General features: G+C 43.2%; 2 protein-coding genes across 2 annotated transcripts; one reads left to right on the top strand and one right to left on the bottom strand.

Annotated features, from left to right (window-relative positions):
• The first annotated feature begins 747 nt into the window (after nucleotides 1–747).
• LOC136943190 (protein CC2D2B-like) lies at nucleotides 748–9236 on the top strand. Its single transcript, XM_067236437.1, has 30 exons — nucleotides 748–765; nucleotides 850–936; nucleotides 2044–2172; nucleotides 2286–2486; nucleotides 2607–2701; nucleotides 2798–2938; nucleotides 3050–3104; nucleotides 3223–3413; nucleotides 3526–3703; nucleotides 3788–3941; nucleotides 4037–4181; nucleotides 4298–4400; nucleotides 4521–4724; nucleotides 4834–4920; nucleotides 5021–5115; nucleotides 5424–5585; nucleotides 5668–5752; nucleotides 6001–6110; nucleotides 6206–6302; nucleotides 6510–6608; nucleotides 6709–6891; nucleotides 6997–7023; nucleotides 7096–7305; nucleotides 7418–7507; nucleotides 7597–7710; nucleotides 7876–8010; nucleotides 8155–8271; nucleotides 8412–8470; nucleotides 8573–8753; nucleotides 8875–9236. The coding sequence occupies exons 1-30, from the start codon at nucleotides 748–750 to the stop codon at nucleotides 9085–9087; spliced, it is 3765 nt and encodes a 1254-aa protein (XP_067092538.1). The 3' UTR covers nucleotides 9088–9236.
• A 152-nt stretch (nucleotides 9237–9388) lies between these two features.
• ccnj (cyclin J) lies at nucleotides 9389–12015 on the bottom strand. The gene is made up of 6 exons (XM_067236438.1): nucleotides 11965–12015; nucleotides 11570–11650; nucleotides 11272–11482; nucleotides 10868–11167; nucleotides 10546–10705; nucleotides 9389–10413 (listed from the first exon to the last, which is right to left on the bottom strand). The coding sequence occupies exons 2-6, from the start codon at nucleotides 11636–11638 to the stop codon at nucleotides 10065–10067; spliced, it is 1089 nt and encodes a 362-aa protein (XP_067092539.1). The 5' UTR covers nucleotides 11639–11650; nucleotides 11965–12015; the 3' UTR covers nucleotides 9389–10064.
• Nucleotides 12016–15416: the final 3401 nt, after the last annotated feature.

The raw sequence follows: 15416 nt of genomic DNA, 5'->3' as shown, positions 1-15416 counted from the left end.
AAGCAACGAACAATGTTTGGATTTAATAAGTAAAGTCATAATGTGCTAATGGTCCTTAATGAGTAGAGAATATCGTTTTAATGTTAAGATGCCTTATATATTTTCTAGACTTTCAAATTAAAATGTGTAAATTCCACCGTGAATTTACAGGTGGTCAAGAAGGTGATCAAGAAGCTGGCATTTTGATCAGAACCATAATTATCTGTGGGCGCTCTCCACGGTGTGCAGGTGCTGAAATGTGAAGCGCATGCCATCGAATGTCACGAACGCCAGATAAACGTTGCCCGCGCAAGTACATGCCAGTTTATCAGCAGTAGGATTAGCTAGCTAAGCTTTTACAGCGCTACATAAAATGTATTGCGATACAGCCAAATACCATAAATAGTACTCGTTTCACAGGTAGCTAGCTAGCTGATAAAACTATAAACAGTTTGTTTTTAGAAGTTAGGTAGCCAGGCTACCTATAATTAATTAAGCATATTTAACAAACAGGCCACGAAAATTGTCAACAGGCTAACAACAGCAGCTAGCAAATTTGAACTTCTAACGTTGTCTGGCTACTCTATCTGGAAGCTTAAGTTTATGATACTTAAGTTCAATTGGTATTTTAAATAGTTTAGAGTTCAGTGTGACTAGACACGATTTGTGGCTGTTCACCTATTCTACTTGGTCACCTAGCCTACTAGGCCTAACTTCAGATTTGTGACCCATTTTACTAAACATGTGGCAGTAAAAGTGTCAAAGACAATGAATACAGCCAAGCAGGTACTGTTGTTGTACTGTTTAACTTACAAGTTTGACCAAAAGGTTTAGTTCTCATAACGTGGCATGCCGTCTTTCTTTGTTTAGGTATACTCAGAGGAGGAAGCGTTTCACTTCTTCTCTTATGATCCTGACAAACCAAAAAAGAAACAGCCTCACACTACATTACAAAAGGTAACTTACAGTTGTAACCACCACTTTACATGTTGCTACTTTGTAATTGGGTTATGAGATGCCCCTGCCATAGTATTGCAACCAGTCATCAAACAGTAAAGTATACCTTTCTAATTATGACAAAGACAGGAAGTGATAGTGTCATCCATATTGAGGAAGTGGGGGAGTCTTCCAGTCTTCTTGTTCCTGGTGAAGTTGTGAATCTTGAAGTAGATACAACACTGCTGTTTGTGCCTAGTGATTCACCAGGTGATATATAGTCACAGTTTTGTCCCATTTTGTGAATTGGGATGTGTGTTTTGAATGTATGTGGAATGTAAATTATCTCAAGCTGATAGGTGTACCTAAATCCATGTGAATGCAGTCAACTTGATGAGGACTGTACCAGGGAATATAAACCCCCGCTTCCTCGAGGATGAAGGCCTGTATGTGTGTGAGAGGCCCCAGGTTCCTTGGAAGATGATGAATAAAATGGAGAACCGGCTAATAGAACAAGAAAAGGTCTTGTATACAACAGAACGACTCGTGTTCCAGTTAATTTAAAAACATTTTACGAAGGTTCACTGACATGTTACATAAAATGCATTTGGGCCATTTAATTTAATTTTGAGCTGCCTTTTCATGGTTCTTTTTAGAATTATGATTGCGAAACCATGTTATGCAACGCTTAACATGTGCTGCCTTTGGGTCACAATGACCCGAAGGTTCACAACGACCCATCGTTGTGCTGCGACAACTTTACCCAATACAAAAAATATAAAAAGCATTTTCTTTTAACCTTCGCGCTGTGGGGGGTGTGAGACCATAGACATATATATATGTCTATGTGTGAGACAGCCCGACGGTTAAAATAAAATGCTTCACTTTATTTTTGTATGAGGTAAAGTTGTCGCAACACGTGGAAGGGTTACAATGACTGAAGGGTCACAATGACCTGAAGATAACACAAGGGTTAAAATAAGCACAGAGTGTGCATGCTATCAGATTGTATTTCAGTACTGAAGCTACTGTATGTAGGGACCTGATGATAAAACAGGTTGAAATGCACTCTGTTCTGTCAATACACATTTCCTTTAGGGCAATATAACATCTGTTCTTTTTCTTTAGGGTCAGAGTTGGTTTGGAGAAAATGGTTGTATGTTGGCCCTGCTTGAACCAATACAAAAGCATTGGAGATGCAAAGTAGATGACCCTTTCCCAAGCCAGTCTCCTGGTCTAAGCACTGTGTACATTAAAGTGAGACTTTTCATGGTTGCAGCTCTGTCATAGAACAGCATTGGATTTTTTTTATTGTCAAGGATGTTGTGAAAGTGTCTCACAAAAGGATGTAACACCATGCTTTTGGACAGCCTGTGACACACACAGTGTCAACCACCAGTCCTGATTGCTGCAAAGGAATGTGGCAGCTTGACATCAACCTCTTTGAACTGGTTTTCACCCACCATCCCCTGTTCAGCACTGAACATGTATTTGCCCAACGCCTGTTGGGTCTCTATGAGCATTACCAAGCTCGTGAAATAATGGGCACCTCTACCTCCCTGCAGGATAAGGTGCATCATTGTGATACGATTTGTGATTGAAATGATTCATCTAGGGAAATCATTACCTTCTAAGTTTAATTGCTTATTGATTAGACAGTACATAATTACTTTTCTTCCTCACACTGTTAGCTAGCGGGACTAAAGAAGTCAGAAATAGCTTTGAGACAAAGAAATGAAACTCCAGCTCCCTCCTCAAAACTGAAGAAATTAAGAAAGGAAATAAGGTGAGAGGGCATTTTATGTGAACCGATATGTTTCGAATTCTCGAATAAAATTTGTCTGTTGACATTTTGCTGCGGCAATTCTCTTTCACACTATAGAAAGACCAGTGTCGCTTTTAACAATGAGTGGCAGGCAGACCTTGCCCTGGTGAGGAAAATGATGGAGGCTTGGAAGGGCATCAAGGCCCTCAGGGACAAGAAGGGCTTTGTTAGCACAACCGTGAAACTAAAGATGCACAGGTACACGCCTTTCTGTTTGGATGTACTACCATGGAGGTAGAGGTAGAAGATTCTCACGTCAGAAGGATCCCTATAAGCGGTGGCATATCTTTGAATCTTTCTTCTGAACAGAGAGAAACCTAAGTGCATTAACAGTTCAGCCCACGGAGAGGGAGACACCGACAGGGTAATACAAATCTAGATAACGTGTTTGTCATAGTAGTGTGCTGTATGTGTGTTTTAGTTGCTGAGTTGTAAAAAAAAAAAACGAATGACCGCAATTGTGCATAAACATCCACTTCCAGCCATTGGTCTATACAGATGAAAACATAACATTCAAGGAGCAATTCCTGTGTCAAGAGCCCCAGATGACTCAGAATGAAGAGCGACAGCTCCCACGAGTGCAGGCCTCTGTTAGTCAGAGACCTGAGCACTCTGGCCTGATTCCTGTTGTTACCAGGACTGCTGTGATCACTCCTACCTCAAGATGTCCCTGGTGGGATGGCCAAGCTATAAATCCTGTTGATTTGTTTCTTACCAGTTCAGTAAAAAAGCTTTGGTGTTAGCTAATAAATGTGCATCTCTTACTGTAAGTTTCCACTTTCCAGTGATGAAAAAGAGAGGAGAAATAAGCTGCAGTATCATGGAATATCAATCAGAATCTTCTACAACGGAAAGCACGTGTCCACCTCTGAGCTAGCAGTGTTAGATAATGACTTCAAAGTGGACATCAAACAAATGTTCAACTTGCAGACATGCACAAACCCAGAAAACATCACCCTGGAGGTATCAGAAGGATATTTATGTGCAATCAGCTGACAGGCACATTCTAAAAGAAGCTCAACAATGTTCCAACTTCCTTGTTTCCAGATTTATGAGACAATAAGGAGTAAATGCACTCTTTTGGCCAAGGTGTTTGTACCTGTTCCAAACAGGAACATGGTGTCCAGCACTGCTTGTGTGGAGAGATCAGAGTTCAGCAGTGACCAGGTGGTCAGGTCTCACTACGAGGGCGTGGGAAGCAGTGAGTTCTTCTCTACCTTGTAGGAACGCAGTAGAGAATCTAGTGACGGTAAAGCCAACTGCGATGAGGTGTTGAAGAAATGAGGCTTCTTGCAGATTTACCATTCAAACCAGATGAGAATGAGCCCATGATGTATCTCCTGACATCTGGTAAGCTGCTGTATAGTGTTTCCTGGGCTGTGGGTGACACTGGCTTCCCTTTGGCACCTGCAGTCTCATCAACACAACCCAGCTGCACCAGGTGACTTTCAACATCCCATTCTGTCTACCACAAAGTTGGCCTTTCTTACTCCAAACACAGCCCTGCCCCTCCTTGGTGCTCTCTCCAGAGTTCTCAGCATGATCCATTGCTTGCAGGGCCATGACAGCCTATGACGATGAGAGTCGTCTGCATTGGATCAGAGAGCTGCAGTTCGACCCCAACCACCCTGCTAACACGGTCCTCTCCGAACTTCTCAAGGTGGGTGACACAAAACAAGCCCAGCGGGAACGATTTAACCCCTTCTCACAGTGCCTTCTAAGGCCTGAAAACAGGAAGCACAGGTGGTACAGTGAAACATGTCCTGGTTTCCTGGAGCAGAAGGCCTGTGATCTGAGAGAGCGAAAGCTGGGCTTCTTCCGCCTTCGCCCCCTGGAGGCGGAGTTTGATTTCACCACAGAGGAGCAGCTGGACGAGTCGAGACGCTTCCGTCTTCTGCAGCTCAGGAACTGTCGTGCCCCGGGCATTGTGTCCTCCGAGCCTGTCCCTCTCCATGACAGAGACATCACAGAGAACATGCTTGAAGTAACCAACCCTAACGCTGGCGTTGTTGGTTTGTCTTATTGGTTTCGACTTGTTTGTCGGAATTGTCACCTTTCCTGCGTTTGTATAACTCAAAAACCTATGTACACAGGAATACAATGGTTCTTCTCATTCGTCCGTTGTGGATGAAGATTATATAACATCTCAGAGAACACACTCTCTCTGCAACGTTGAAAAGGTAGTAGATTGTAGATGTGTGTGTTTCAATCAGAGCTAGTGGATGTCTTACATTTTACCATTTCAAATGATTTGTCACGTGGCTGTTCTGGCTTTTTAAGATACTCAGATTAGCCAGAGAAAGGTTTTTGACCCTGAAGAGGAGATACAAGTTTTCTGATATTGTTCAGGAGCACCAGGCCGAAGACTCAAGAATGTGAGCATCGAGACTCTCATGACCTCTATCATCTCTCTATATACAGTTGCTGAGGAAGCACAGAGTACTCAATGTTTGGGGCTATCTCGTTGTTATGATCAGTGACCTATGCTCTTTTGTGAAGCTCTCTCTTGGAAGTCGCTTTGGATAAAAGTGTCTGCTAAATGCGTAAATGTAAATGTAATGTAAATGTACTAATCCTCATCCCAACTACTCAAGTGTGGCTTAGCCCTAGCCTTTGTTAAAGGTCAGAATATGATACAGTGCACAACTAGTTTTGTTCTCACAGTCAGTGTCCGCCCCACTAGAGATTTCAACTGGGACATGTTCCAACGAGCACGACCTTTGAACCCTAAGCGAGCAGTGAGTGAGAAAACCAGCGCCACCGCTGTCACGAATGGGAACCTGAACATCAACATTGCAGTCAACAACGCCAGGGGACTCCCTGTTCGGCTACAAGCCCACCTCAAGTGATTAGCCACCTTCTGTTCCATTTCTGCTGTCCTGGACCGAGACTCCGGGTATAAGCGATTCTGTTCTTTTGCCCCTCAGGGAGATGCATGCGCGGACCTCATGCTGTGGCCTGACGAGCAGTAGTCACAGCATCAGACGCAACACAGAGAAGGTTATGTCACAGGTAAAACAACCCACCTCAAGAGTTTCTAAAGTAATACAGACCGTTAAGACAGCAGGGATACCTAGACAGTTCAATGTTTACAAGATTCTAAAGAGTGAGATGTTATTACTTTATACAAAGCAACACCCTATTCATTATTAACCCTTCGATGCCATTTGCACGACTTATCTTCAAGCACATAATGTACAGTTTGTCACATGATCAGTCGATGGCATGGATCCGATGAGCGTCTTCTATGGTTGTGGCAGGCTCAGGTTCAGCCCTTCGTCGAGGTTAGGTTTCAGGAGACAACCTATGAGAGCCGTTTTGAGCAGGGACCCAGCCCCTGTTGGAGGGAAGAGTTCTCTCTGCAGTTGAAGTATAACACACAATTCTGTATTAGCCCTGTACCATAACTAATCTGGACGTAACGTATTGTAATCCAGTTAAAACCCAAATAACATGTTCTTTCAGATCCGAAGGTAATGACTACAGTCGAGCTGGCCTCTCCAAAATACTGGACAACATTGTCATCAATCTGTTTGATGAGCTTTCATTTCAAGTCGTCGAGGTACTAAAGTTTATAAGCTCACAGGACTAAACTTGGAATGACTCACATAGTTGAGCTACTTACAAAAAGCTTTCATGTTGATTTCCCATGAGTGCTTTTGTGGAGTACGTTGCGTAACGTCGCTCTATTCTGATCACAGCTCTTTGTCTTTCTGTCTGTGCCCATGTCTTTGCCATCATTGCTGTACACGATACCATCCAACTTCAGAGCAGCACGCTAAGGGGCTGTGGCACTCAGGGCTTCTCTGGTAGACAGTGGCTGGGCTCCGTCACTATCCCCTTCAGAACTCTGCTGCAGCAGTCAAAGGTCACGCTCAAACACACACACACACATACCACCGTTTCAGGAATGAGTGGACAAAAACACGATATCCAACCAAACATGTGGTTGTTGTGCACTGGGACAGGTGTGTGAGACCCTAAGAATCTGCAATCCTGTGATGTTGCTGGGCTATACCTGGCCAGAGGAGTGTTTCCTTCATGAGGACGGTACACAGATCCAGATGGATGGAAACAACAGCTTCCTGGATGTCTTCATCGCCCTGGATCCACCCGTCTCGCTCTGTTCAGAAGCCACCACCAGGCTACAGGCATGCTATTGTTACCGTACTGCGACGTGCTTGCATGTGAAACTAAACAAGCACAAAACATCCACTTCATATTTTAATGAAATATTGTTCTCTCATCTCATATAGGATGAAGATCAGAGACAACTTTGGCAGGTACAGTCATTATAAAATGTTATTTTTCTCAAAACCTCTCCCACGCTATTGCTTGATCGTTTCCATCTTCAGTTTCCCACTGAGGAGGAGGACCGGCTCCTGGACTGGACCTTTGACTTTGAGAAGCAGTGCAGAGATGCAGCTGGAGGGAGGAAGCGTGTCATCACCATGGTGATGAGCAGTGAGGGCAGACTGGTCCTGGCCACCAGGTTTTTCAGGCCACTTCCTCTTCCAGAGGAAGTGCTACAAGATGTCCCTGGAGTTAGTCTCATCTCTGTTTTAGTAAGATATCTACCACAACATTGCTCAACTCAGGTTCGGAAAGTGCTCAATGCACGTATATGGCCTAAATACCTTGAATGAAAACTATCAAATGACAATGTCTTGATTTCAGAATAGGGTAGCAGCTTTCGTGTCCCTGATTCCTGTCCTGCCGTTCCCCTCTGATGTTGGAGACTGTGGAGACATGTGGTTTACATCCGAGGTAAACCAGTTTGGAAACATTCTGGAACGTTCTGTATCTTTTCAGTTATAGTCCTATTCTAGTCTTGTCCCCATGCGTCTCTGTGACAGCAATGCCTGAAGTGGGTGACAGGAAACCATGTCAGTCTGGCAGTGCTCCTGTGCAACTTCTTCTGTCATCTCCACACTAAGGCTTGGCTTGTCTTGGGAAAATCAGTCGTGGAGGTAACCAAACGAGTTTCTTCATGCAATACAACACCCAATGACCCTGTAGGATGAGCACTCCTAGGTTTTTAGGAAACACACAATACAAATGCACCACATTGTAGATTTTAAAGCACTGTTATGAAGGATTCTCGATTTATGTCAAAAGAGAACTTGTATTTTCAGGGGGAGACAGCTTATGTCCTTACCAAGGAGCATGCTTGCTATACCTTGTGGAACCCTAGAGATGGAAAACACTACCAGTCCTCAGAGTCCTACTGCCCCCTGCGCTCTGTGGACTGCTTAGTCAATGGAGAAAACGTAAGACACCTACCAAGACTGCTCATTTCCCATTTCAACAATGTGTACACCATCCATTTCTCTATTTAACTCTATAGACATTTAACTGTGTTTTTGTCATGTGAAAAGGCTTGTTCCGTAAGTTCTGATTTAGAAGTATTTCAGGTGTGGTTCAACATCCAACGGGCGGTGAACACTGCTGTCCTTACGTTTGACACGGCCGAAAATACCACATGGAGACCTTTGTTCAATACTGCTTGGAAGCAGGAATCTTCTTCTGTGGTAAATTTAACATGAGTTATGTCCTCTACCACCTTCCTACTGTACCGGTTCATTCATTCAATAAATACATATATGGCCTGCAGCACACCTACATATTTGTATACACATACTGCCTGATAGAACTTAACTATCATTTTCAGCCACAAGAGATCAGGTATCATCCACCCAATGTGGATCTGGTCTGGCAGCTTCAGAAAAGGTAAAGAATGATTGCCAAGCAACAGTCAACATCAGTCACAATGTTGCACTAATGTAACCTCACTTGTGGAATACATAGTGCATCTGACCCCTTGCACCTCAGGATGGAGCTTAAACTAAAGAGCTGTGTGATGGACTGGAGGAGACCCCACCCCACACGCTGGAGCCACCACTGCTCAGCCAAGCTCTCCATGCTCCTGCCCCATCTGGAGAAGTTCCCCGCCTCCTCGTCCTCCATAAAGACCGAGACAGACAACCTGCTGGACTGCATGCAGGACTACAAGGTTATGGGGCTGAAACCAAATCAAAGACAAAACTCCCAGAAGAGGAAACTGCCTAAAAAGATCACACAGACCAAGTGGTGGTTGTTGAGAAGAATCTCCTAACGATCCCTTGTGTTTTTAGGTGTCTGGCTTTCCCATCCGGCTGGCCTATCAGAACATGGGTTCAGTGATAGAGGCAGTGTACAACACACGGATCCACAGCACAGAGATACCTGGGACAGAGTTCGCCCTGGCCATCTACGTCCACCCATACCCTAACTACATCCTGTCGGTTTGGATCTTCCTTGCTACGCTGGTGAAACACCAGCGCGGTGTCTTTTATAATCCTGAGTGAGGGACTAGAGAAAAGCATCACCTACAATGGTTAACTGAGCTTAGCTCAGGATCTACAGTCTCTAACGTAATTCCACTGATCCAAGAATAAGAGGTAGACCAGGTGTCTCAGCCCTCCACAGGTAAATGGGAACACCAAAGTCCAGTGCTTGTTTTCACATTTCCTAAATATTAAAAAAGGCTCTGCTTTTGGAGATTTTTTTCCGACATAATATGTGCGCTTTCAGAGCAACAAATAGATGTGACATTTGCCTGATGGTGTTAGTACTTCAAAATAAAAGACACAAGGCACCACTGACGAATTGCATTTTATAAAATAAAATAATCGGTCTTGTAAGTGCACAGCACTCACTAGGCTACATCTCTGTATGATTTTAAAGTTGTTAACATGACACACTCTCACAGAAAGAAACTTTCAATAAATCAACCAGAAAGCAAAATCTTAATTGAACATAAAAATGACACTGCGCATAAATAAAGAAAAACCAAAAGGTTCATAATGCAAAATTGTGCAAAAACATGTACATATCCCACCATTAGTTGAAAAAAATCCTTAATTCTGCTAAATATTTCCATCAATACTCATCACAGTGACACAAAGAAAGACTAATAATACACTGGACATTCAACACTGAAGTAACTTGGCATCAATAGATATAGAACTGATGTTGGTCTATAATACAGCTGCAGTTACTGCAGCGTTTGTAGTGATCAGTCTGTAATCTGCACAAAATACATGTGCTTAGTATAACTCAGTCACCTAGTTTTAGATAGGAACAAAAACCTCCAGCTGGTTAGCAACAGCATACAGCAGAGTAATATTATTGCACATTGTGTATGACACGTTATCCAAGTTGGAAATCAGCTTAACCAAGTGAAATATCTATCATGTGAAATTAAAAACATGCCTTTTGCATTTTAAATGACCCAGGATTACATCCTGTCTGCACTCCTCTCCCAGAACCTTTTGGATATTGGTCATCTGTCAAAGCAAGGAGCAGCACATGTATAGTGCATATTGACTTGGTAGGCCCTGTTAGGAATGTTAGCCTTGCTGTCCAGAGTGGCAGAGATGGTTTGTGGGTGGCTATGGGGAGGGGCGTTAGGACCCTGCAGGCTGGCTGAGTGGTTGAGGTAGGTGGCAGACCCGTGGCTGGGGGCAAGGACAGGCTGGAGGGCCTGCTGGGGGTACTGGACACTGGACAGGTGAAGGTATTGAGCCATTGGGGCAGTCTGGCCAGAATTGTGGTACACAGTCTGACCAGGCTGCTGACCGGCCTGTGGGCACTTCTGCTTGGTGTCCTCCTTCATATCACTGTCATGTGCACTAAAATATAAATTAAAAAAAACACCAAGTAATTACACTAGCTCCATCTCTTAAATCGCATGAATGTACACACACAATTGCTGTATTGAAAACATGTACTGTAGAAAAGAGAATGAAAAGAGAGGCCCTCACATGAGTAGCTTCTCCACACAGGGGACAAGGCTCTCCCAGGTGTATGCAGTGAGGCGCAGCAGGCGCTGAGGCCATGTAGGCGACAGGCGGAGGATGATGCGGGAGGCAGCCGCACACCCTGCAGCCACCAACGACGGGGCAAAGCATAGGAACGCGTGATCTGGGGGGAAAACACAATAGCCACAGACTTTCTAATTGTGTCTTAGTCAGTTTCAAAACGTTTTTTCTTCTCATCCTTTCTGAAAACCTTGCAGTTATTGTGTGTGTGTGCATGTATAAATATAATCACATTAACATAAATCCCATGAAATGGAGCCCTTGCCTTGTAAGGAGACCTCCAGGAAGTAGTCCGCATACTTGGCCATGTACAATACAGTCTTCTCCAGACAGCCTATGGGCCAGCCATCATGGAGGTCCCCCTCATAGACTGCAATAGACAGGTAGTACTCTATGAAGTGTGCGGCTGTGGGCAGGTAGAGGTTCCACTGGAAGGTCTCCAGCAGGAGGAGCTCCATGTGCAGGAGGCCCTGCTTGGTCAGCACCAGGTTCATGGAGCTCATGCAGCCCAGGCTGTTCAGCGTCTCCAGCTTAGGCACCCGGTCTTCTCTCTCCTCAAACTTACCTGCAGAGTAATGGGGGAGGGTTTACCACATGAGAAACAGGCAATGGTGCCATGTTTGCATTCAAATAGAAAAAATCCTTATAATGACTGGCAAACTAACTTACAAGCCAAAAGCAAACAGGAGAGTGCCACCATATGAAGCTGTTGCATTGTAATGTCATAGCGATCCATGAAAAGGTCTAGTAAATAGACAGCGAGGTGTCTAGCAGCTGGACACAGCCTGAAGCGGTTGCTCACGATGGCAATAAGGTCAGCAAAATAGCGCCTGAGGTTGAGCTGGGGGGATTGGCATTTGTAAGACGGCAACTTCAGCTCCTGAAATCAATGTATACATAGATCGTCAGAAGCTTGTTTTTAATTTTAGTTTTTTTTTATGAATCATAGCTTATTATCTTTACTTACTTTGTATCGCAGAGCCTGGTAAATGTCACCGGCAAGTTGTCCTTTCCACCATTGCCCCTCAAGCTCCATTTAACTGAATCTCTGAGTGACAATAAATGAACGCCAAAGCGAATCTCAAAGTTCGGTTGGCTACTCGCAAGCTATAAAGACACTTAATTTGATTAAATGCCATTTGTTGGGCGTAACAGCTGAAGTCAAACTTAAAAATGTAACATTCAACAATGGAGGACATTGACAACATGGATGAGTAGTCTACGGAAAAGTTTTTTTTTCACATTTTCAAGAATCAGATTTCCAAAGAATGGATTATGTATTACACTAGTGCTGCCTTCACTGAAATTCGAAAAAATCCCCGAAGTTAAGCTTGAATAGAACTCCATTACATATCGACTTACCCACGTCGCACATAAATGCGTAATGTATAGCCTAGCTACGGTCTTAGATTGGGATTTTCAAAACAAAGTTTCACTTCAAATTGACATTAAATATAGTTTCATTGTTTAAGACAGGTTAAAGAGGGAGAACCTGAAAGCGTCCCGATATTGTTAGTTCTTGCCAAGAGAACCTCCCCTTAGAATCCAGATACATCCAATCACTGGCGGGGATCCATCAGACGTGGTTCAGATTGATAATAGCCTCGTTAAAGATCTCAGTCAATATTCAGAGAATAGTGTCAATACATAACACAGTTTATTGCACACAGCCTATTTAGAAAGTTACTCGAGACACCTATCACTCGGGGTTTATGGTTTTGCGTGAGTAGGCCTACCTGATCTTGAAAATATATATAAAAGCCTACAGGCCACTGCACCTCGAAGGTTTTTTTTCTTCTAGACATGCATGCTTGAACTTTCAAGAATTCAGTCACATGACATTTGTCAAACACATTCTTCCTCTACCAGAAAATCTTTATCGTTCTTACTGCATATCGAACATTATAACTGATATTATTTTATTAGTGAGCAGAAGCCTTGACGTTACTAATTCAGCATAACCCAGGAGTTCGTTTAAGGTAGGCTACACGCACGGCAAATACAATTTGAATAGTATGATGTGGTAGCCCATATTCCACTTTGGTTGTCTCTCTGTGGTATGGGAACATGCAGTGATGCGCTCTAGTCAGTCTCTTCTGGCACTCTGATGAATTACAGTTTAGTGTAATCCCCGGATGAAACTATCATGGCTGCCACTCGCTGAGCTGTCAAGCTCCTCACCAAGGAAAGGTAATACCACAAAGTGTGGAAATATTTTTTTAACCATCCTGTTGAAGTATAATGCATACGGGATATCTCTTGAGAAATCATATTTAATTTGCGATGCAACTCGAACTTTGTGTCATGCATAGTTTGACGCGCTGTTTTCTCACACCAAGCTCATCCGCCTACAGTAGGCTATTTAATTCGATTCAACTAAGTGTGATGTCTGGTCTACAGTTATTCAAAATAATAACGCTAACGTAATCGATGGGTATTAGGTTTCGTAATATGGGTGTAGTAGTATATTCCATTTAGAAAACTTACATAAACTATAATGCGCTTGTTCTAAGTTCAAGGCAATTACCACTTTGTTTTGGTCACGCAAGCGACACAGAAATGGCAGCAGAGCAAACAAAGTAAATTGCATTTGCCATTTTGTGTCACTATTCATTAAATCCTTGCTGTTATAGTTGTTAAGACATACATTTAGGCTACATTATACTTAAAAAAATGTACGCATTTTAAACATTTACTTATGTTGCTGAATTTGGTCTAAAATCAAATTTGTGTGAAATAAATCATTAATGAATTATCCTAAACACCCATTGCAAGGTAGGCTTGTAACAACAGGTGGAATGCTGAAATGAAATGGGACTTTAAATGAAATCATTTCTTACATAATATTTCTTGCATACTTTTGTTGACGACCCAGTTTTTTGTTACAGGAGCCTTAATTGCCATGGATTCAACAGGGAATGAAAGTGGTGTCCATACTGCACAAAAAAAAAAAGTTGCTGCAGAGGATAGAAACTGGCACAATCGACTGCGTCTCAGGAAGGCTGCTGTTCAGCCCCCAACTATGCAAAGTGAAGATAAGCACAAGTCAGTGAAGATAACAGAGGATCGAGAACAACACATGAAACAGACTTCATTGAAAATTAAGTCTGCTTGTAAGCCAACACAAAGTAAACGTTGGACAAACACCACGGGAGATATACTCAGGTTCAGGTGCTCTGAGTGCGAGGACAGCAAGACATTTAGTGCTAAAGGCTTACTGGGACACTTTAAGTTGAGGCACCAAGCAAGTAGACCAGTTTTTCCTTGTGACATGTGCACATTCAACACACATGAACTCGCTTGTCTTCAGGTTCACGTTCTAGGCCACCAGGACACTTTTGCCGGCTGTGTTGTATGTAATGACAATGTGCAGCGGACTCTTTCGGAGCTGACTACACATTTGGATATGCAACACAAAGTGAAAGGCCTGTACTTGTGTGAAAGGTGCAAATTCTCTGTAAGTGATGTGGGAGCATTTTTAGAGCACATGTACCTACATTGCTTGACCATGTGTGACAATGGTGGTCAGTCAGGTCATGCGGATATGATATGCAAAGAACCAATCAAAGCAACAATAATCCCCCACCGTTGTCCATTCTGTGATTATGAATCACCTCTAAACTGTACTATCACCAAGCATATTGCTACTGTCCATGGAGAGGACAGATGTCAGAAAACCAAGCAAAGAATGAGAAGAATTCATGAGACGGTGATTGACTCGACTCCCAGACCAAGGCATAGAATGACAAGAAAGGCAGCGAGGGAAATGTGCTGGATGTCACAAGACTGTCTATCTTTGCCTGGAAAAGAATTCTTGGATAAGTACTGCAATCTATCTGACCCAGGGACAGCTTTGGAGGAATCCAGGCATTTTCTAGAGAGGTCTGTAGTAGCAGAATCAGGTACTGAGAAGTGGACCAAAGCTCTTCAGACTGTACTTTCAAATGTTCCACAATGTCAAATGTCCGAAAACGGCCCTGTGTCTAATCCTGGCAATGATCTCACTGTCCTAATGGTCAAAAACAAGATTTCTGTGCCTCAGAATCGTGCAGAGGCAATAGGGCTTACAATGGTGGAGGGTAAAAGAGATACTATTTTCAATGTTATGCCATCAGAAAAGCAAGACACTGTACCTGCAGAAACATGCTCTGAGATATTGTGTCCCACAGCCCACGTAAAAACATGCCAGCCTAATTTAGATCTCCATCTTACCCAACCCACTAACCCACCCGGATCTCTCTTCTTTCAAAATGAGTTTTCAGGGTGCAATCAAAGTCTGGAAAATGGTGAGAATCAAAGAGTGAGGTTTGATCAAAAAGAACATGGCGACTACAGGAGACAACACTCTGAGGAACCTCAGAATGCTAATCTCTGTGAAAAGAAGACAAAGGAGTTGAAGTTGACAAAGATGATAAGTGAGAAAGAAAAATCTACCAAGGAGACACATTTAGCTAACAGGAAAAGGAGTAGGAGGAGGAAGGCGTTCAGACCAAAGATAGTAAATAAACCACCACCAGGACTAAAGCTATTTTTGAAGAAGGACCCAGTAAAGGAAATGCAGTGGACATCACAAGGTCCTTCCCTTGTGGCAGGGGGCAGTTTGCTGGAACAGTACCACAGTTTTTCGCACCCCCAGATAACTTTAGAGGAAACACAGCAATTTCTACACAGAGCACTGACAGAAAAGGGTGGACTGAACTTGACCAAAGAAACCAAGGCTGACCAACTAAATATCTTAAAAGCCCTCACAGCTTCATCCCAATTGAAAGAAAGGGAAGGCCCAGTCCCAAATCCTGGTCAGTTTAGCGTGAGTG

Source organism: Osmerus mordax, chromosome 5 (assembly GCF_038355195.1).
Source record: "Osmerus mordax isolate fOsmMor3 chromosome 5, fOsmMor3.pri, whole genome shotgun sequence".
NCBI lineage: Eukaryota > Metazoa > Chordata > Actinopteri > Osmeriformes > Osmeridae > Osmerus > Osmerus mordax.
Note: the sequence above shows the minus strand (reverse complement) of the source record. Positions and strands in the feature narration are given on the sequence as shown.

Bases quoted from the DNA above. Each gene is read 5' to 3' on its own strand.
- LOC136943190 (XM_067236437.1), top strand. The intron at 3,704-3,787 runs GTATCAGAAGGA...CCTTGTTTCCAG, and splicing joins CAGAAAACATCACCCTGGAG to ATTTATGAGACAATAAGGAG. The intron at 4,401-4,520 runs GTGGGTGACACA...TTCCTGGAGCAG, and splicing joins TCCTCTCCGAACTTCTCAAG to AAGGCCTGTGATCTGAGAGA.
- ccnj (XM_067236438.1), bottom strand. From the start codon at position 11,638: ATGGAGCTTGAGGGGCAATGGTGGAAAGGACAACTTGCCGGTGACATT. The intron at 11,483-11,569 runs GTAAGTAAAGAT...CATTGATTTCAG, and splicing joins ACCAGGCTCTGCGATACAAA to GAGCTGAAGTTGCCGTCTTA. The intron at 11,168-11,271 runs GTAAGTTAGTTT...ATTACTCTGCAG, and splicing joins CTCCTGTTTGCTTTTGGCTT to GTAAGTTTGAGGAGAGAGAA.